The sequence below is a fragment of the Taudactylus pleione genome, unplaced genomic scaffold (assembly GCF_031769625.1).
Source record: "Taudactylus pleione unplaced genomic scaffold, aTauple2 ptg000202l, whole genome shotgun sequence".
NCBI classification, from domain to species: domain Eukaryota; kingdom Metazoa; phylum Chordata; class Amphibia; order Anura; family Myobatrachidae; genus Taudactylus; species Taudactylus pleione.
The window spans coordinates 13,206,625-13,229,248 of record NW_028284604.1 but is presented as its reverse complement, the minus strand read 5'-3'; the positions used below and the strand labels follow the sequence as shown (position 1 = coordinate 13,229,248).

Sequence of the window (22,624 nt, the reverse complement as noted above, 5' to 3'; positions counted from 1 at the left end):
TCGGCTCTCTGTTAGAGGTATTTTCTGTGACCCTTTAACTTCTATTTGGCAATGCAGTCTAGAAAGTGATTTAAGTATATTACAGCATCTTGAAAAGCTGTTGGTGTGACTTTGTTCTAAAATGAGGTGCAAAAGGTGAATGAGATCACATTTAGAAATGCAGTGTTTGTTGGCAACACATGCAAATGGTTTTGGTGCCTTGCCCAAGGTTTTTTTAATATATAAACAGCATTATTTTGTCACCGAGGAGAATAAGCAGGTTTTGTTATTTCTGTGCATGAGTTATAATGCCTAGGGACTTTCACCCAACTCCACTTCCCCCTGTTTGAAATGCATCTCAAAGAAAACATGAGAGGTGGAGGGGAACAGATGCTTATTTATCAAAACCTGGAAGCTGCTTTCTCATTTCTGCTATATATCAATGCAAATATCAGTGAACAGGTGGCTCATGGGATCCCCAGAGACTGTTTACAGTAAAGGTTACAACCAGAATCGATCGTCTTGAGCCGCTTCCAATTTCAGTATGGGCTGTTTGTCTTCGCTGCCCAAAGTGGCAACATCTCATTAGAGCTGCATTTATTAAGGTTCCCTGTCACTGCTGAGAAGGCAGGAAGCAACCTGCTTAAAGATTATTTTATTCTATTTTTTTTCCCAGCATCGGGGTATAAACATAACTAACAGCACCCAGTCTTAAGTAACGATTTATAAAGTTACGGAGATTCTCTTGAGGAAATTATCATTATGCTAGCCACCATTTATTAATCAGTCCACCATGTTACAAAAATGTTAGATTTTGGGTACGTGATCTCGGCAGTCGGAATGCCGGCAGTCAGAATACCAACAGCAACATCCTGACCCACCAAGCCCTCCTTTCCTGCAGCCTAACCCTAACCCTCCCCTGCCGCAGCCTAATCATAACCCTCCCCCTAGTTCCTATCTCTAACCCCTAAACCTAACCCTCCCCCTAACCCTAATACTTACCGTCGGGATTCCAGCACCAGCATCCTGACCGCCGGGAAAGGAACTACATCCAGTTTAAAGTGTATTGTAATAAACTCTATATTATATAAATAATCTGTACATTTCTATCCTCTGAGATTCTAATACAAACTTTTATTTTCTCATTTTTCAAAATTTATGAAACTATAGCATTGGTGCTGTTCTTTGAACAGAAATGTTCTGTATGTGAGTAAACTGTTTATTTACTAATATATACAGATCTACTAAAAATATGATTTGTAAAAATAGATACTTTTTTTTGGAGGAGACAATAGAGATTCTCAATGGTGAAATATATTATATTTAGTTATATTTTAACTTGCTATAATTAAAGTAACTGAAATGACTGGTTTGCTCTGGACCACATTCTGTTTATGAAATGAATAAAATTAATCCCTAGAAACTTTTTTATGTACCAAAGAGCATTAAATAGAAAATAAAGATGTAAAGAAGCACAATTCTAACTTTACTATATATTTTTTGGGTTTATATAGATCTACTCATTCATACTTACAACATATGACACAGAGATATTGGAGCTCTCTCTCTCTCTCTCTCTCTCTCATTCATATACACATATATATATATATATATATATATATATATATATGTGTGTGTGTGTGTGTGTTTGTATATAAAATATAAAAATCTTGTAGAATAAAGAGTGCACTCACCAGGGACTTTTCAATAAAAGTTCTGTAGTGGTCACAATTCACAGCATAGTAGTCAACGTTTCGGCCATGAGCTGGCCTTTGTTGAGACTGAACCACCACCAAGATGAATCAAATGCATACCGTTGGGATGCCAGTGGTCGGGATTCTGGTGTCATGATACCCTCTGCTGTAGGTATTCTGAGCGCCGCCATCCCAACCGCCGGGATGTCAACTACATCCCTATATTACATTATATTTTTTGTCACAACTTGGATCCTATATATTAGAGGTGTTCATTTTTTATACTGCACATAAATTGCTATATATATTAGTATATGTTTATTCATTAAACTAACTGTCACCTACAGTACATATCAGATGGTTACACAATGGAGGCAGTGTTGGACTTGGGCATAAAGGGCCCACTGGGGGAATACAGAGGCCCATGCTTAAGGGGTGGAACAATCCACCAGAGGGGGTGTGGCCAGCCACCACAGTTGCTTGGCTAACCATTAGGCAAATTTTGGTGTAGTTTCTATAGAAGCAATCCTAGAACCGATGTTTCAGTGGTCCTGCTCAACAAGGTAACTGATCCTCTAATAGAGTAACCATGTACAATTCAGTGCACAGTCTGGAACATGACACCTAGAGGAAGGGGATGTAGCCCTTGGGCAGTGGGGTCCATCGGGGAATGCCCCTGTACCTCTGTGAGCCAGTCCGAACTTGAATAGAGTTAGCTATTTTGATGTCTGAAACAATGTTTATTATTATATAACCTACCAATTCACTGAGATCTAGTGACAGCCCACTGATAGGCCGAACATTGGTTCAGTACACAAAATGTTTGTAGACACTGTTTGTAAATTGTGCATTCATTTTAACACGACTTAGAATGTTGTTTTTATCGGCTGATATAAAATTCTAGCCCTATGCTATCATAAAACTGTACCTCAGCTGGCCAAGTTATCACAACAAAATTGTAGAATAGTAATTTGCTTTTACCAAGTAATATCTCTGAACCAAAACATAGTTCAGTCACAATTTTATTTATCACTTACTGTATGATCCCCTGTTAAATCAGTTTACCTGTTATTCCTATTTCCACACTCTCTGACTTGCTATTTTGTATCTACAGTACCAACCTGACTTTACAGCCTAACCCTGCACAAATTAGGATCGATCCACTGTCAGAGAATCTGGATGGCCAGAAGTTCAATCCATTAAATTTTTAGTAACATATTTATTGATGATATTTTTCACCAAGATGTGTTACTAACACTGTAAAATGGAGCAGAAGTTCTTTGGGTTTTTTTAAATAGGGAAGATGTATAAAAATGCAGATGTATATCTTCTTGTCACCTAAGAGAATGTTATTTACAGCTCAGATTAATTCTTGCAAAGTGTACAAAAATGTATATTTGCAAGTCAAAAGTACAATGACTTGTCCCAGTGAAAAGACTGCAAGAAAAGAACATTTAGTCCTTTTTCCATAGATGATTGTTAATAGCCAATTAAAGTACAGCAACATTGTATAAACTAGAAACCATTGTGTCCTGTGGGCTTATTCATACAGGTGACATTAGGTGAACCCGACTGTTTATCCAATCAACACCAAGATAATGACGATTGCCCTTCCAATCTCGTCTTTATTCAATTAAATCATAGTTGGTCATCTGCAAATATTTAGCAATTTGCAAGTTTCTGAAATGTATTCTCTATACTGAAACAAGTACATGTTCAGGAAAGCATCTTACTGACAATAAGAGAATTAGAAATATAATTATATATCTCTTACGATTACTTTGCAACTATATCTCCATAAAATTTGGATACACAGAGACAACCTTGGAGAGAACCTGTCATGTACACTGATTGGAGACAGCTGTTTTGCGGGATGAGCTTATATTGATGACAATAAAGCCTAACAATTCACTATGTAATAGGGACATGCTTGAGATATGAAGCAATTTTAGCTGGTAGTTCAGACGTCCTTTCATATATCCATTAAGGAGCGCTTGCTTAGAATTATGAAACACACTGTGGCTGATGTGGAGTGCATCTTGCATATTTTTGCACTGTCCGTGCTCTGGAAACAAGTGTACGCAACTATGGGTGATGGTGTCATGCGCATTTCAAATGCACCTCCACTGGTGATGACAGTGGCATAACTGGGCCAGTGGTGTCCCTTCCCGTAGTGATACCAGGTGCAGGGAGGGTTGTAGTGCACGTGGCAAAAAAGGGTTTGTGGCCTCACATACAGGGGACATGGCCTCATGGGTAGGGGGCATGGTCTCATGGCCCAAACCCCATTTTAGTCACTTTGGGGGCCCCGGAGGTGCGGACTGCCCCCTGGGACCACTCTGTGTGCAATGCCAACTCCCTCACTGTGTCTGGAGCCGAGTGATACACGTAATGCTACAGTGCATCACCCAGCTTTTGTCACTGAGGTGAAGTCTGCACTTTGGTGACACCCAGGTGCGGCCCGCACCCCCCCTTGTGACGCCACTTAACTGGACTGTAATAGGGAGTACTCACCTAGGCAAAGTTCGGTGAGGGAGTATCAATGGAATTGCCGCTACATGATATTTGACAGAAATGTTTCCAGATGTATGTGTTGCATCTAGTGTGGGGCTTGTGCAAGTGCTCACTGATGATGACGATGAGGGGTATCAAACCAAGGGTAAGGTTAAGGATGGTCCACTCTCAAAGATATGTCTAAAGGGACCCATTCATCAGCAATCAGGCCAATTCTCCTTTTTGTTTTTTTTAATTTTGCAATGTAATGAGGTTCACTGTTCGCCGATTCTAATGTTTGAAATCCGTGAATTAGAATAACCAACATGTTGGATTTTGCCAATTATTTACAAAATAATTTTTTCAAAATGCAGAATTCACTCGGCTGATTGTTGATGTATGAGCCCCTTTACTCATATAGGAGCATATACGCATTTAGGGCCTGATTCAGAGCCGGACGCAATTAGCGCTCGCTCGTCCAGAAAATAGGGGTGGCTATTCAAATCAACCGTTCGCTCTTTGCGATCTGTTCACGTCTCTAGGTCTGAATGAGCGAACAAAACTTGCGGTCGTTTTTTGAAATAGCGGACATCCTACGTCATGTCCGCTATTTATTAGATTAATCAAGTACATCGACCAGGGTATGAACTGCTCGCTATTCTTGGGGTTGGTTTTTGCTACCACAATTTTGCGAGCAGTTCTGGCTATAAAATAACCCAGTGACGTGGTCAATGACGCTGCTGTTTTAATTATGCACACCCATAAAATGCCCGTTTTGACCTTTAAGCACGCCTGCGTTCGGATCTCCACTCCCCGTTTTCAAGCACCTTCCCCCGTTACCACCCACATATGCCTACTCCTGTCACTCAAATTATCAGGCATTCGCTATTTTGCGAGCACATGAATTTCGGCCGCACTGACTGGTTCGCGCATGTGTATAACGATCCGTACGCATGCGCAGTTTGGCAAACATCGCTCGGAGCGAACGAGCGGCCGCTTACGAGCGGCTCTGAATCAGGCCCTTAGTTCTGTGCACTTATGTGCAGCTTGAGTTCAGTTCATCATTAGGGAAACAAGCAGTGCAAAAGGACTATGGGCCTGATTCAGATTTGGAAATATAGTAAACCTTGGTACACACCATTTGTGATCACTCTTTCCATGCAATCGTTCCATAGATTTTACTCCTGATCGGAAGTCCCGACCACAGTGCCGATATGTGTGTACACACCTATACAATCATACTGCTGACCTTCCATTCCCAATAGATGGCTGAACAGGGCTTATGACTAGTAACTATGAAATGAATCAATGTGGTAGATGATGAACTCACACAATAAATGACGTTCAATTCCCGACTGACATAATATCGAAAGAAACAATTGTACCACCCACTGAGCCAGTGCTGCTGCTGGTATAGAATCACAAGAACGGTGGGAGGTGCATACACAATGCACTCTTCGTCCGATCTCGTCCAATCAAATCGGATGAATATTAAACTACACATAAGGTGCAATCCTTCGATTCGACCAGTTTTCTTCTGACAAAACATGATCAATGGTGCGATATTGCATGAACTTGTCGAAATCAAAACAATGACCCAAAGATTGTATAGGTGTGTACACAGCTTAAGAAAGAGCATCTTAGTAAAACCATGTTGCACTGCAGGTGGGGCAGATTTAAAATGTGCACAGAGATGTAGATTTGGGAGGGGTGTGTCCAAACTAACATCTAAATTGTCTCCCCGCGGCCTTTGCTGCAAATGTTCGGGTGATTGGCTGACCGCCCGTACATGCAGCACAATAATCAGATATATCTGCCACCGGCTATGCAGCTGATGCGATATGTCTGTGAACGATGTCGTTCAGACATAATCGCTGTTACACACTGGCAGATGGGCACGAGATATATTGGCCGATCAAGTGTGTACCCAGCTTTACTCTATTCCCAAATCTGAATCAGGCCCTATGTCCTCAAGGCATGCTTGCCTACTTTTGAAAAAGCATTTCAGGGAGATTGTGAAAGCAACACCTATGAGCGTAGCCGTAAAGTGGGCGTGTACTGCTACATCTGAGAGGCGTGTCATAAGACTGACTTACATCCAAATGTAAATGAGCCCCAAAGCAGTTAGTAAGATCTACTTGTTGATGAAAACACACTAATACTTATCAGAAAATGCCTGTAGCCTTAGGGATCATTGTGCCTTATAACCAATGCAGGGAAATTATAATAATGATCCTATTTGAATGTATATATCTTTGATTTTTTTTTTTTTTTAATCTAACAGCTTCATAATGGGGATAAGGTGCGATGTGGGAGATTGGTAGACTCTTCAGGGAGTCAGGGAGATTACTTCTATTTCATGGAGTCTCCCTGACAATGAGGGAGAGTTGGCAAGTATCCCTCAAGGCAACATGGAACACTGACAAAAGCAGATGTGTAGACTGTTTATGTGTTCAAACAAGATCTCGGAGTGCTTTTTGCAGGGCGGCAGTTTGTTCCACAATATATGTGTTCCTGTCTTGTTGACAACATTAAGTTGTTGACATACAGAAGGAAGCAAACCCCCCCAGGGAAAGGCCATATTGGCAGTTTAGCCTAATGCAATACATAAATAAAGACATTACATTAAACAGTTCATTTGCATAAAAACATATCTCTTAAATAATGCCCCATTAGTGAACATATTTCTTCCTCAGAATTTATTGAACATTTTTGCCCCCACCAATTACAAATGGATGTACAGTATGTCTTTGGAATGACTTCAATCTGATAGACATTTTATGGAAATATACATTTAATGACTTCAGTCCTCTTTGAGGCCCCTTAAGCAGCAATGTTCTGAATCTAAAAGATTAGCCTTTCCTCGGCTATAAAATAATTAACAGATAGGAGATCAAAAGCCATAATTCTGATCTCGGACCAATGAAAATACAATGTCTGATTTACTATAAGTTTTAAAACTTCTAGAATTACTAATAAAATATATCATTATATATAATTGCAGTACATTACCCCTCTCCACTTCAGTATGCCTAAATTTGTCCCTATCTACGTACCAAGACTTTTCCAATTACAAAAGTCAATGCTACCAGTTTTCTAAAGTACACATATTATTTTTCTGCAGCAGATATACTGTTTGTCTAGTTATGTTTACTTCGGTATATTAATGAACAGCACATCGCATATTCTTTTTAAATCTGAAGGTTTAAAATTCATGCTGTCATTGTAAGTGGCGGTTTCAGACTACTTTCAATTAATTTTCCAGCCCAGTGAAGCTTCTTTGTCAGAGAAGAGAATAGGAAAAGGCACACGTCTTGCCCAAAGTAATAAACAGTAAACATTGGGTTTAATTTAGGGTCTTCAACAAGTCTTTCTTTAATAGTATATTGAACCACCAGTCCACTTCTTCCCTGAGTGCTGGGGTTAATTTTCTAGATAATTAACAGTCTTATTAAACACCATGATGCTACTTGGGTTGATACCTTATATACAGAACAATCTTGAAAATGCCAGGCCAACATATTACTGTAATTTACATTTTAGAGTTTTGCAGTGCAGGCCAATCTGAAGATCTGGCGGCTGACACCATGGTTCTGGATGCGACAGGGGAACGATATATCTGGCGGTGGTACACCAGATTGTGCAGTGTGATGGACTGCTCAATATATTGTTCAGTTGCATCTGCCTTTGCTGGGTACACACATCATCTAGTGTGTAACCAGCATTAGTCTAGTATTCCCTTTGTTTAGTTTATTGTCTGTTTGGTTAAGTTTAAGTTTTGTGAACATAATAGATGTTTCACCATTTTTGCTCGTTTGCCTTTGTTTCCTTTTTTAGCCTGTTTTTTGTATTCCTATTATCTGGATTGTGAAATTATATCATACTTGCCTACTTTTGAAAAAGCATTTCAGGGAGATTGTGAAAGCAACACCTATGAGCGCGCGTTAAAGTGGACGTGTACTGCTACATCTGAGAGGCGTGTCATAAAATTGATTTTACATCCAAATGTATATGAGCCCAAAAGCAGTTAGTAAGATGTATGTAGCCATAGGGATCATTGTGCCTTATAAGTTATAGTAATGATCCAGTATGAATGAATTTATCTGTTTTTTTGTAGCTACATAATGGGTATAAGGTGCAGTCAGGGAGATTGGTAGACTCTTCAGGGAGTCAGGGAGATTTCTACTATTTTAGGGAGTCTCTATGACATTCAGGGAGAGTTGGCAAATATGAATTTTAGTTCTTTCATTACCTACGCTATGTGTTAGAAGTGATTTATTTTGAGATGCTTTACTGTTAATCTGTTCTGTTTAGTAGATAATCAATTTGCTGCCATAGAGTTTAACATGAGGTTTTAAAATTTTTATCCTCTTCTTACAGGGAGAAGTGAAAAGTGAAGTCTTCGAGCTAAACTACTATGAGGTCAGAGGCTTTGCTGCTATATTTCACAATACTGAAATTTGCTGGGGCAGGATTCCCAGAAGACTCTGAGCCAATCAGTATTTCGCATGGCAACTGTAAGTAAAACATGGTTTCGCTTTTAGTGTTACACACTTGTCAAAGCTCGACCGTGAATACAACTGATTTGTTTCAATAAAGGCTACTAGAGAGTCAACCGTTTAAGAAAGCCAACATTTAAGTCATATACGAGCACAACGTTACATTGTTGAACGCAATACAGAGAGTTAAGGCTTAACACTTACTCTAGAATTGATGAAATTCCTTTATGGTAATGAAGCTTAGCATTCCTTATTTATGTTCTATGGCCACAGAGGTGGGGGAAGGGTGTGCTTGAGTTACAGTGCAAACTAACCTAAAACTATAAATGCTTTAAAATGTTATATTAGTACAGGAGGTTATATGGGTGGTCCCTAGGGCTGTATATTTAGTCATACATGTGCATCCTACATGCTGATGTTTCTCTATCCAACACATAGGTGGGGTAAAAGCCAATTGAAAAAAAATAAATAGATTAGTAGGTGTATGATAGTTTAGCACTAATTGTACATTTATATATAAAATATATATATATATATTTATATTAGAGATGTGCGCCGACCCCGTGTTTTGGTTTTGGATCTGTATCTCCTTCAAGATATTGTATCTGGATTTGGTTTTGCAAAACCACCCTCAAGTGTTTTGGTTTTGAATCTGGATTTAAAAAAAAAATAGATAAAAAGTATTAAAAACAGCTAAAATCATGTAATTTATGCAATTCCGAACCGCAAAAAGATCAGAACCGCGACCTGAATCTCCTCAGGAGATCAGAACCGTGACTCGGATTTACCTGAATTCACGAAATTCGGGTGGATTTGGATTCCTGGAGAACTGAACCGCACATCTCTAAAAAAGAAAATTATTTATAAATAGAATAATTAGAATAATTTCTAACACACACATCTAAAATACTGTGTATGTATGTGTGTGTATATATGTATGTATATATGTATGTGTGTGTGTGTATGTATGTATGTATATATATATATATATATATATATATTATAATATATTGTACAGGTTGAGTCTCCCATATCCAACATGCATGGGACCATGGGTACTTTGGATATCGGAATATTCCGTATTTTAGAATAATTGCATACCATGTTGAAATATTTTAGGAATAGGACCCAAATCTAAACACAGAATGCATTTATGATTTATATACACCTTATACACACAGCCTGAGGGTAATATATAATATTTTCAATAATTTTGTGGATCAAACAAAGTTTGTGTTTATACATTAAATTCATTTACGTGTCATATACACCTTATACACACAGCCTATAGGTCATTTATACTTTATTTTTAATACGTTTGTGCCTTAAATATAGTTTGTGTACATTGAACCATCAAAAATCAAAGTTTCCACTATCCCAGTCATACTAAAAATATTCCGTATTCCGGAATATTAGGATATGGGAGACTCCAACTGTATGTGTGTGTGTGTATATATATGTGTGTGTATATATGTGTGTGTGTGTGTGTGTGTATATATATATATATATAAATATAAATATATTAGGGATATGCAGGCTCGGATAGGTTCGAGTTTGCACGTGGAGTTCGGATTTTTCCCTCCAAAAAAACGGAACTCAGAAAGAGGCAAAACGTCATTGATGATGTTCGTCCATGCAAGATGACGTTTTGCCTCTTTCTGAGTTCCGTTTTTTTGGAGGGAAAAATCCGAACTCCACGTGCAAACTCGAACCTTTCCGAGCCTGCACATCCCTAATATATATATATATATATATATATATATATATATATATATATATATATATATGTTTCAATACAGTATTTTAGATGTGTGTGTTTGAATTATTTATGCATGCCTGCAAATGATCCAGCATGATACAAGACTCATTAAGTTAAATTGTGACAAAAATGAATAGAAAGTAATTTTCACAATATTGCATTTATTGTCCCTGGTGAATTTTAGACTATATTAGAAAATTATTTTTAAATTGGAGGCTCCAGCTAAAGTCCTGTGTCTGCGCAGTGGATAATCTCCTGGCATATCTACTGCTAATCTTCCATAATAACCTTCTTAAGAGCTATAGGTCCATAAGTACATGACCAGCACCCTACTTGTCAGTCTTATCTACCTGCAGAATGGATTTAGAGTTACTGAAAAGTGTGCTTCTAACTAGCTTAGCCTGGCTCTACCTGGATCTCCACGTCATTCAGATCTGCATAAATCTGCACCAAAGCCACAATTCCCTGACTGTTTACAGAACTTATTTTCACACCACTGCTAAACTGTAATTGTAATATTAACAATCGCAAATTCAATTTCATGTACTAAAATTACTAAGATGGGGGAAATTATCATGCAGACACCAAATGCTTATGAAATTATAGAGGCAAAATTAAAAAGCTCAGGCTCATTTCCAGTAACATATTAAATTACAGTTATTATTAATATGCAAGTTGCTTCCATATAGAGGGTTTTTTTTTTTCTAGCAGCTGTGTGAGTATCCTGCTTATTAAAATGAGGGTATTCCCACAGTAAGGGATGATCACATTGATAAATGTTCTGTTTTAAGGGATTTCATCTTAAAAGTTTAGCAGAAAACAGTTCATATATTGTGAGATAAACAAATACCTCCATAAACTTGATGTATCATTGTACAAATTATTTATTTTAATTAATAAATGCTAATATGACATTATCATATCTCACATTATGATGGTGTTTAATGAAAAATTAAACTCTGGCAAATTGTCCCACATATTGGATTTTAATTGATGAATATTATTATCGCTCTTTTAATCTTGCGATGACAGCACATTACTTTTTTTTTGTTTAGTCCATTTGTAGAATTTATTTAGCTTTTCTCTTTTTGTTTTTTGTTCTATTAACCTTCCTTCAATTACTTTCTGTCTATTGTACCTTTTTACATCTTAAAGTAGCTTGGCTATGACATTTGAAATTGTAGAAGAAACATACATTTCTCATAATGGAAGATGTCAGTGCATGTAAATGATCAAATCATTAGTTTTAAATTGCTAGCCATACATCTAAATGATTGTTGTCTACAAAAAGGGGGAAGGAACAAGAAAGTTGATCTTTGACACCCTTAAGCTCCTTAACATTCTGTTGAAGCCCAGTGTGAAGGCAAATACCTGAAAGCGGTAACCTTTTGAAGAAGCTATTTTTTTCTATAGTTAAGTTTCTTAAATTTCCAGATTCATTGTTGACATTGTGAAGGGTGTCTGAATAAATGGCTTTTACTATTTAGAGGATTGCATTAGGTGACTGTTCCACTCTGTCAGAGCCGTAACTAGACTTTTTGGTGCCCTGTGCCAGAAAGAGCATTGGTGCCCCCCTCATTTTTCAAAGGGACATAATGCACCCAAAAAAGGGCCATGGCTTCATGGGGAAGGGCCAGGGAAGTGATAGGAGAGGCCAGGAGATGCTGGGGATGAAATAAGAGGAAGCTACAACCAAGAATTATGATGAACAGAAATTTGACAGGCCCAAACAGCGCCCCCTGACCTGTGGTGCCCTGTGCGATGGCACCGGCAACACTACCCTAGCTACGGCCCTGCACAGTGTACCAGAACTTTGCAAATAGAACATAAAACTTGTATTTCTTTCAAAGCTACAATGTTATTCGTGTTTTTCTGTTTTTTTTATTAACAGATACAAAACAGTATCCGGTATTTGTGGGGCACAAACCAGGAAGAAACAACACACAGAGGCACAAAATGGACATCCAGCAGATCATGATAATGAACCGGACAATATACATAGCTGCTAGGTTGGTGATCTCCTTCATAGGTTTTATTCGGAAAAAGTCAGTTAAAAGCATCTGAATTGACCCTTGTATCACTTTCAGAACATTTTTAGTTTTTATGATTTGCCTGAAATTAGATTTGATTCAGAAAGCTTATGTAAAAGAATTCAGTTTTTGGACTATTTGGTTCATCCCTTTGTCTAAAATATGAGAAAGTTCGACTATCTTTCTGGAAAAAATACCACAATGAATGTATTGAGCAATGAATGTTAAAAGCAAACTACGGAAGTTGAACGTGTCAAATGTAAGTGCTGATACAATGGCTACACTGTGCTCCTGGTAGAGAGTTAATGTGTAAAAAAATAAACTTAATTTCCTGCTACTAGTGGAGTTTCAATATTTTCAGTCACTCACTAGAGGTGACTCCTAATGACTTGCTTCTGCGAGGAAATAACCCTCTCCTGTTCCTAACAGAGCCACCATTGTGTAGTTTTACACTCTGCAGGAATCTGTGGCTGAGATTATTTACCAGTAGAGAAGTTCCCCACGGTCATGCACATGCATTCATCTGTTAATGTTGATTTCTAAAGAAAAATGCACAATCTGCATTCAAGTGAGAGATAATAACAATAATGGAACATTCATTCTAATTTCAGGTCTTTTATATTCTTTGCAGAATTAAATTATTGTTCAAAGCCTTAAAATAATTTGCTTTTGAAAGATTCAAATGTTACAGATGTGTCCAAATACATTTTACTTTCTTCTAGTCGCACAATGACGTGGCGTGACTCAGTAGCGACAATCATCTTTTTGTGCAGCGTTTTACCTTCATTTGTGTCTTATTCACAACGCGATGCGAATAGGATGCACAAACAGCTTCTGCTGAAATGCAGCATGCCTATATTCTGTGTACAGCTGCAGGTGTATCTGCATGTGAAATGCTACGTTAGTGTCACAGCAGCTGACATTGTAACGTAGCATTTTGCATGCAAATGCACCCGCAGATGCACACAGAATATAGGCATGCCACATATAATTTTAATCAGCATAAGCTGCTTGAGTCTCCTACTCGCATCACATTGTGAATAAGACATACTTAAAGGTAACAAGTCGCACAAAAAGACACACTCAAGCTACTGAGTTGCACAGCACTCCCACGTTATGTTTAACATGACCTTGTAGTGCACGGAGGTAAGATGTATGTGGACACATCTGTGTCTTCATGTTGATGTACTATTCATGTTGGCGTAGTCTGTCCGTTCACTAGATACCAGTGCAATCATGAGGGGTGTGGTATAACAGATTGACAGTGTCTAGATAGACAGTCAATAGGTCGACAGGGTCAAAGGTCGACAGGTTTGTGTTTGACAGTAAAAGGTCAACATGACTAGGATCACCAAGGTCAAAGGATCGACACACACATGGTCGAAACATAAACATTCAACACTTATTTAATTTTTTTATTTAAACCCTAATACTCACCCAAATCCTCCCTCTGGTGCCTAACCCCTAACCGTCCACTTCCTCTGCCTAACCCTCCACCGAGTGCCTAAACCTTACCCTAAAAAACATAAAAAATCATATATTGATCATTTTCTTGTCGACCATTTGAGCATGTTGACCTAAGTCCATGTTAACCATATGGTGTCGACCTATTGACTGTCTGTCTAGACCAGGGGTCTTCAAACTTGGCCCTCCAGCTGCTGTGGAACTACACATCCCAGCATGCACTGCCACCTTTTTGATTTAACAGCATGCTAAAACTATGTGCAGTGCATGCTGGGATGTGTAGTTCCACAGCATCTGGAGGGCCAAGTTTGAAGACCCCTGGTCTAGACGCTGTAGATCTTCCATCCGGATATTGATGATGAGGCCCTCTGGAAAATTTACCAATGTTTTTCACTGCTATAAATCTAGCTTGTATTGATATCTGAATGATTACTCCTGTTAAAAGCCTTGGAAACCTAAGATGGTTACATTAATTTGATGCAGTCGGTCACAAAACCCAGTTTAGCTCAGTTTAGGGTTAAGATTGTAAGTGAAAAGACAGCATTAACAGATTTCACAAACAAAACAAGGCCATAAACATATACTATCTCCAGTCTCTCTTCTTAAAAGCAACTTTACAATACTGGGAGATAAGTTAAATTTTATATATATATAGTCCAAGTGTTGAGAATATCTAGATCTAGAAATCTGCGCCAAATGTAAACAGCTGATGTATCAGGACTAGCAGTATAAAATTAATAGCCTCTCATCATTGTTTTAGTGTGCCAAGCAGTAGGAGGCATGGAGAGACTTCTAGTTATCAATGACTGTTCCCCCGAGAGGTGCGTTAAAATGGGATACCCAGTTGCATATGTTACTATTTCAGAAAATAAACATTTGTGGGCCACAACATGAGCTCTGTTACACCATAAAAGGGTCAAGGCAGAGGAAATAGGTCCAGTGCATTGGACACCCACCTTGCCTGAGGGCCATGAATGGATTTTCACTGTGCAGGGGAGCACATGTCTAAAGATTCACACCACTCAGGAATCCACATGCTTGTTCATTCAGCAGCTGTTACAGCACATTTCCTGTATACATACATTATATGGGTGGCCATGGGTCATGAACAGCCAGTGGCATTGGAGAAATAGTCTTCATGAGCAGGACTATGTCATGGTAACAGAATCTTGCAGTGCCAGCCAGTGATGTGAAACAGCTTACATTTCCCTCTGTGTAGCAGAGAAGCGGAATTAAAAGCTAATTTATATCATACAATTTATGGAACTTACTGTTTGGGGAAAACAAAGTCTTTTTGTCTAGAACAAAAAGCATGTAGTTAGTAAACCAGTTGGGTCGCATAAGGAATGGAGGTTTCTCAAAGTGTTAACAAACAGAGGTGGGAAGCACAATTATGCCGTTATTAGGTTTCACTGAGACAAGGCTGCTTATGTCACGCAATATGTGCGGGAATAAACCAAGCAGAAATTGTTTCAAAGCTTCTCAATACAGCTATATTAATAGGGATTTCTTGGCAATTTCCGGGAATCCAACTGAAAAGTCCTATATTGCTGCTTTGTGAGAGACTTCTAAGCTGGCTCAGTCAAGCACACTGTAAGAACAAAAATCAAAGCTGTAAATCACCACTGGTAAGGCATAGTCTGCACAACATGGGGGGTTTCCGCTAATGCTCACTTTGTAGCATTTAGCTACAAACCATCAGCCATGATTATTGTCTCCATGTTGTGTTGCTGCATTCTCTGCAATAGAACAAAAGTGGGCACAGCAAATTAAGTTGAAAGCTAATGTTATTATTCTTCTAATGACCCAGACTGCGGTTTAGCCATTAAAGAGAACTGCATGATAAACTGTAGCATCCAGCTCCTAGGAAGAAAACAGAAGCTCTTTTCTTTCGCAAACCCAGAAAGCTCCATATTGCAACATTTGGCAGACAACAAAACCTAATTAGAAAAGAATTTAGCCACAAGCGTTAAATAGTTGTTGGAAAACCTCAACTTTATTTCGAGTTATTTTGGCATGTGGTTTTAAATTTAAATGATTTTACTAGTACCGCTCTCAGACATTTTTATTAATGTTCTTATTACTATTTCTGAAGTTTATACTTTGACATTATAGAAATTAAATCTCTAAGGAAACAGGCACAGATAAGAGAAGCAATAGCATATGAGAAGCAGCTCGGCAAGTGAGCAGCCGGAAGATGTTGGCTAAATAGCAAAAATAAAAAAAGAATAAATAATTATATTAAATAGAACAAATTAAGCTTTTATAAAGTTCTATGTTTTGCATTTGCTCTTTTAATTTAGGACGCACCTCCACAAAATGGCGGGACGCGCCTTCACAAAATGGCAGATTGTTTGTGAAGAAGCAGAAAAAAATCAGAAGAGGAACACAGTGCTGAGTTCAACTTCCTTCCAAATGCAGGACACCACTGTCACTGCATTTAAAATTTCAGTTTTGCTCCCAAATATTACTGCGTTTTATCTCACTTATTGCCTACATTTATTCTGAGTGTGAGGGATACTTTTATGGTTTTGAATATTTTTTTCTTTACTTTAGACAAAATGACCCAAAAAATTAATTTGTCCAACTAGAAGGTGCACAACGTGTCACATTAAAAGTAAGATCACATGAATTGGCCAGACTAGAACAATCTTAGGGGAGATGTATCAAACCTTGGCGAGAGATAAAGTGGAGATAGATAAAATACCAACCAATCAGTTTCTAACTTTAATGTTTCAAACACAGCCTGTAAAATGACAGTTAGGAGCTGACTGGAGAGAGATAAAGTACCAACCAAGGTTTGATATATGTCCCCCTTACTTAACCACTTGCCTGGCATGGTCGTATCTGATACGACCAGTCAGGAATGCTCTGTGGGTGGCTGCTGGTAAATAATTTTCTAGCAGCCGCCAATCACAGAGGGACCTCCTGGTCCCTCTGCACACTGTCCCTCTCCGTGGGCCGGCCGATCACTGCGAGCAGTGATCAGACAGCCCAACGAAGGTTCACCCACCCCCAACAGTAGCCCTGTGGCTGCTGACTGGGGCAGAGAAGGCAGCGCTGATAGCGCTGTCCTTCTCTCCCACCTCCGGAGAGCAGCAGCCCAGCGGCTGATGGCAGAGCAGAGCAGCTGCCGGGCAGAGAAGGACAGCGCTATCAGCGCTGTCCTTCTCTCTCTCTCCACCCCCACTAGCAGCAGCCCTGCGGCTGCAAACTAGACAGAGCAGCCGCCGGGCAAACAGAAGGTAGCGCTATCAGCTGTGACCTTTTCTCTGCCCCCACCCCACCGCCCTGTTAGCGGCTTCCCAGGGGCTGCAAATAGTAGAGCGAGCATTCGCTGGCCAAAGAGCCAACCCCTCCTCTCACCCCTCCATTTTTGCAAGCCCCACCCCATATATAAACAGCAAAGCCCTAGTTGGATGTGTGTATATGTATGTATGTGTATGTGTGTGTGTGTGTGTATATGTGTGTATGTATATATATATATATATATATATAAAAATAAATAAAGTGTGTATATGTATATAGCCATGTGTATAGATCACGTGTGTGTGTGTATGTATATATATATATATATGCACACACATGTGATCTATACACATGAATATATACTGTGTATGTATATATATATATATTTATTATATAATATATACACACACACACACAGTGTGTGTGGAGCCCCCAACCGATGTCAAACAATCAATTGTTTCTATCGATGGTTGAATCTATCGCCCATCGATGGTACAGCAGTCAATGACCAGAACTACAGTATACCATAAAAATTGAAATTTTTATGGTATATGATGTTTAAAAAAAAAATTGCGTTGACATAGTTTTAAAAAGATGTTCTTGACCTAATTCAATCATTAAAAAAAAACGACAATTTCGGAGCGGTATTTTGAAAAAAAATTTGGCAGTTAAGTGGTTAATAATGCCCTATGGGATATCCCAGAGATCAGACTTAGATAGAAGCCCCTAAGCCAGCAATCATCAGGAATTATTTTCCACCTGCCTGAGGTTCTCCCCTTAGAGACTGTTAATAATAATAATAATAATAATAATCATTTTTATTTATATAGCACAGTTTCTTTACAAACATAAAAAACATAGCACAGAGTGTGTTGTGAGAATCATATTTCCACTTATCTTAGCAATTTGACAGCAACAGACCGTTAATGAGCATCACAACAGATTTTCTATAGCAAAAGCAGGAAACATTACAACCTATGTACTGCTTATTTAGCCATTATAGTGAGCAGAAATGCTATAGCACTCATATGACAGGTAAAATGCCACTATTACACACCTGATTAAAGAATACTTCCCATTTAATGTTTGTATTCATGTTTTCGATACACGCATTACAAAGTAGTGCAGCATGTTCCATTGTGTAGATTTACCACACCATTATCAAAATTTTATTTCTGTCATGTTTCAATTGTTGTCCTTGACTCCAAATATTATATAATTACATATAAAGTTTATATAAACACACCTATTTTAAAGCTTTACCCTAAATAAAGGAACATATTCAGACTCTAGTTGGGAGATCAAGCTCATTTAGGAAGTGTTTATCAATGTTCTTAAAATATAAAGATGGCATTTGCAAATTTTTTCTCAAGCAGATTATATATTCATCTATTTTTACGAAACGGTTTAAACAGACACCAATTTTATTGTTTTCTTTTTCCTTTTTGTGCCTGTGAGTAAAGCCAAAATTGTCCTTGGGCCTTCTCATTCTGGTGCTGTGTTTTAAAATAGGCTAAAAGACAACTGTGCAAAGATCCCAGATCATAGTGAAGGTGAAAGCTAAATGTGCTTAATTACAGTAAACTTTTATCTGAGCCACGATTTACAAACGAATGGATTGTCAAAGTGATGAAATGAAGACCGTCTGGAAGCACTGCTGCCGAAATTCTCCTTTATTACATCAGTCAGATCTGTACAGCTCAGAGCTGAGATACAGCATGGCCTTATTACTGGGGGAGGAGGAGGCCATTGTACAAGTCTGATGCATCCCCTTGCTTTAAAGTGTTTAATGTCCATAGTACAGGTTTACAATTATTTGGCAATGTATAGTGTCACAGCGGGGTTTCTCTGCTGTAATTCTCTTCACTCACAGCGGGGTCTCTACTGTAATACTCCAAGGTTCACGCTCTCTTGATCTAAAACATGTGGTCTAGGACAATTCAGCTTGACCCTGCTAATAACTGACCTCATGGTCTCAGCAACAACGTAGACCCCATTATGTCTAGAGGAGAAAATAAATTACATTTTTAATGACTACTTTTCATTGTTGTAAACATTTTCCAATCTCTTCTACACTGCACTTCTGATGACATGTGGACAGCAAATTAAATGGAAATCATATCTAAGCAGGGGCGTATCTACCCATTGGCCAGGATGGCACTCGCCAAGGGCGCCGGCCAATGGGGGGCGCCATCCGGGGGTGCCACCTGTGGCCAGTGGGTAGAATCAAGATAGGGCCGCCAGTGGCTCGGCGGCTCCTCAGTGCATCAGCAACAGAGATGAGGCGCACATGACGTCACGCGCGCCTTTAAATAAAAAAGCTTTATTCTATTTACCAGGCAGCCGCTGGCAAGCGATGGCAGCTGCCCGGACCTTGACATCTAGGAACTTCCTAGATGTCAAGGTCCGGGCAGCCGCCATCGCTTGCCGGCAGCTGCCTGGTAGGTGCATAGAATAAATAAAGCTTTATTTTTTTTAACAAGGCGCGCGTGACGTCATGACATCATGTGCGCTTCATTTCTGCTGCTGCACTGAGGAGCCGCCGAGCCACAGGCTGAAGTCGGTAAGTATCTGTGGGCATGCGGGGGACCGATGGCTGGATGGTGGGGGCCAGGGACTGCGGCCAGGGACATTGGATGGTGGGGACAGGGACTGGAGACGGGAGCTGGGTGGTGGGGACCAAGGACTGGAGCCGGGGGCTGGATGCGGGGGGTCAGGGACTGGAGCCAGGGGCTGGATCTGCGAAGGGTCAGGGACTGGAGCCCTTTATTACAGGCAGGCTAATGGCTGAGGAGACAGGAGGGTGATGGCTCGGAAGACAGAAGTGGGATGGTGGGGCTCGGGAGACAAAAAGGGGGCTGCCTGAAAAAACAGAAGGGGGTGCTGGCTGATAAAACATGGTGGTTGCTAGGGATACAGTAGGAGGGCTGGCTGTAGAGACATAAGTACAGAGTAATTATTCAGAAAATATTGGGGGGGAGCCAGTCCATTACTTTGCCAGGGGCGCTTGGACCCCTAGATACACCCCTGTATCTAAGCTCTTATTATAAAGAAATGTGTACTGTGGACCTGATTCAGCTTTGGGAATAGATTAAGATATAGCAAGTAACACTGCATCTTGGTAAAACCATGCTGCACTGCAGGTGGGGCAGATGTAAAATGAGCAGAGAAAATTATATTTGGGGGGGGGGGAGGTGTTTGAAGTGTAAAAATAAAGCTGTGCAGTTTTTGTGGGCTACATGCAGTGGCAGCCAGTATTTACCCTACATGCAAAATAAATGTATGTATTTGCACCCTCTGCATTGCGACATGGGTGTCCAGGTTCACCGTTACTTGCTAAAGCTATATCTTACTCTGTTCCATACTTGCCTACCCTCCCGATTAGGCTGGGAGCCTCCCGGAAATCGGTGCCGCTACCGGCCCCCTGGAAAGACAGGCAAGCGGCCGCCGACCCCTCTGCCCCCCTCGCATTTACAAGAGAATCCCCCTTGGGGGAGGGGCGGTGATGCAATTTACGCTGAATTGCGTCATTTTCGCCTCGCCCCCTGCTACACAATGCCTTAATCTCTGCATTGTGCAGCAGGGACGGGGCCAAAATTATGTGATCATGTGGCTATGCCCCCGCTCTGCCCCTCAATGCCAGCCATGCCCACCTGCGATGCCGATCGGACTGCCCCCTCCCGGAAGGGGTAGCCAGAAAGTCTACATCCCTGCTCTATTCCAAAAGCTGAATCAGGCCCTGTAGTACTAACTAGCCGCCCAGAAATTCTTCATGGATATTTTTCTGGCTTGCTATGTTGCATAGTGTCGTTAGTTCTCCTGGTTTACTGTAATATTTTGACATTTATGTTCAAAACATCATGTAAAGTTTTAGCCAACACCTACACGCAGCGGATGCAACCATTTTATAGGGTTAACCAATATGCAGCCTATCAATTCACTATAGACTGTAAGCTCATATGAGCAGGGTCTTCTTTCTTTGGTGTTCTTTCCGTAATTATAACTGCGCACTGTAATTATGTATTTGTGAATTGTTATATTGTCTGTGTTAGTCTGTACTTCTGTATCCTGATGTCAATTTTATCACCTTGTACGGTGCTACAGAACCCTCGTGGCTCCTTTTAATAAATAATAAAAATAATAATTGAGTTTGGGACAGTACTGAGGCATGAGGCACAAAGTGTCCCTGGTTCCTAGTAGTGGCTGTCTTCACTGTGTGTTAGTGAAAGGTGTCCTGTAAAGTGGTCCTATCTGTGCTAGCTGGTCATCTCTCACTGGATGACCATTACCTCTATTCTCTGGTTATAGTTCCAATTACATTCTGGGTAGTGATGTGTATATTTGTGAAAGTCTGAAAATGTGGTCCTGAAACAGCTATTGTAATATTTTCTCTTTTCTTTATTCTTTCTTCCAGGGACCACATCTACACGATAGACATGGACACTTCACATACAGAAGAAATCTATTTCAGCAAAGTGAGTAATAGTGATATGTATTAATACTGTACAGCTGGTTCTTGTAACGGGTATAATCTATTGGCATAAAACAATACAGTAGGGTAGATGCTATTGTGTTTTTTGGAAGACACATGCAGGTAACACTTCCAGCCCACCGATGACTAGTTGGATATCCCCAATACACGGTATAGAAATCAGTCTGACTCCTGATTGACATGCTGACCCACAAATAGGACCTTTGCATGTACTTGTTTGTTGTTCTAGTAACTGCCAATTGCAGCAACAATAAAATGGGTTATAGGAACACTGGGCCTAATTCAGACCCGGTCGCAACCGGGTCGATGGTGGGCCAGTGCGCACGCGAGCCCCGGAGCGAGCACAAAAAGCGCTCGCTCCGGGACTCACTACAAAAGGAGCGGCTGGCGATGTTGACCCCTTTTGTGTAGGCGTGGCGGCCAAGAGGCAACTTAAAAACCAAGCGCCCGCCCTGATTCAGAGCGAGCGCTCACTTTTTGCGAGCACCTCTGAATCAGGCCCACTGGCAGTATGATTGTTTGCTCGATTTGGCAAAGCATTAAGGCTGCTTGTGTGAGTGGAAACAGGACTAGAACTTGTTAACTTTTTCTATGAATAGTGCGATGGTCACAATTTTGCTAATTCTAATATTTTGAACTTTCTAAGGCATTTATATCTGTCTCTCCATCTATCGTTTTATCTCAATTTGAATTATTATGGAGTTATTCTCTCTCCCCATATATGATTTATTTACTTGTACAAAATAAATGTAATTCACGATTTAATCTATAACCCCATAGGATGTATTTTTGCTCTTTGACTATCAGACATTGGTGATGACAAAGCACATTTGAGAATGATACAAAAAAACAAAAAACTGAAAGACACACATTTGTAAGGATTTATCCTGTGCAGTATGTTCTCTTTATGGAAATGTTTCGGAATCCCTTCAGGATTATCCATCAAATGGCTTTCATCCAGCTGA

General features: G+C 39.8%; 1 protein-coding gene across 6 annotated transcripts in view; it reads left to right on the top strand.

The window, feature by feature from the left end:
• The window catches only part of SEMA6A (semaphorin 6A), a 206,460-nt gene that overhangs the window by 63,613 nt on the left and 120,223 nt on the right, over positions 1–22,624 (top strand). For all 6 annotated transcript variants that reach the window (XM_088477712.1, XM_088477711.1, XM_088477709.1 and 3 more), the window contains exons 2-4: positions 8,547–8,683; positions 12,316–12,433; positions 21,582–21,642. In XM_088477712.1, the coding sequence (XP_088333838.1) occupies positions 8,584–8,683; positions 12,316–12,433; positions 21,582–21,642 (279 nt within the window). In that variant the 5' untranslated portion in view covers positions 8,547–8,583. The remainder of the gene's footprint in view (positions 1–8,546; positions 8,684–12,315; positions 12,434–21,581; positions 21,643–22,624) is intronic.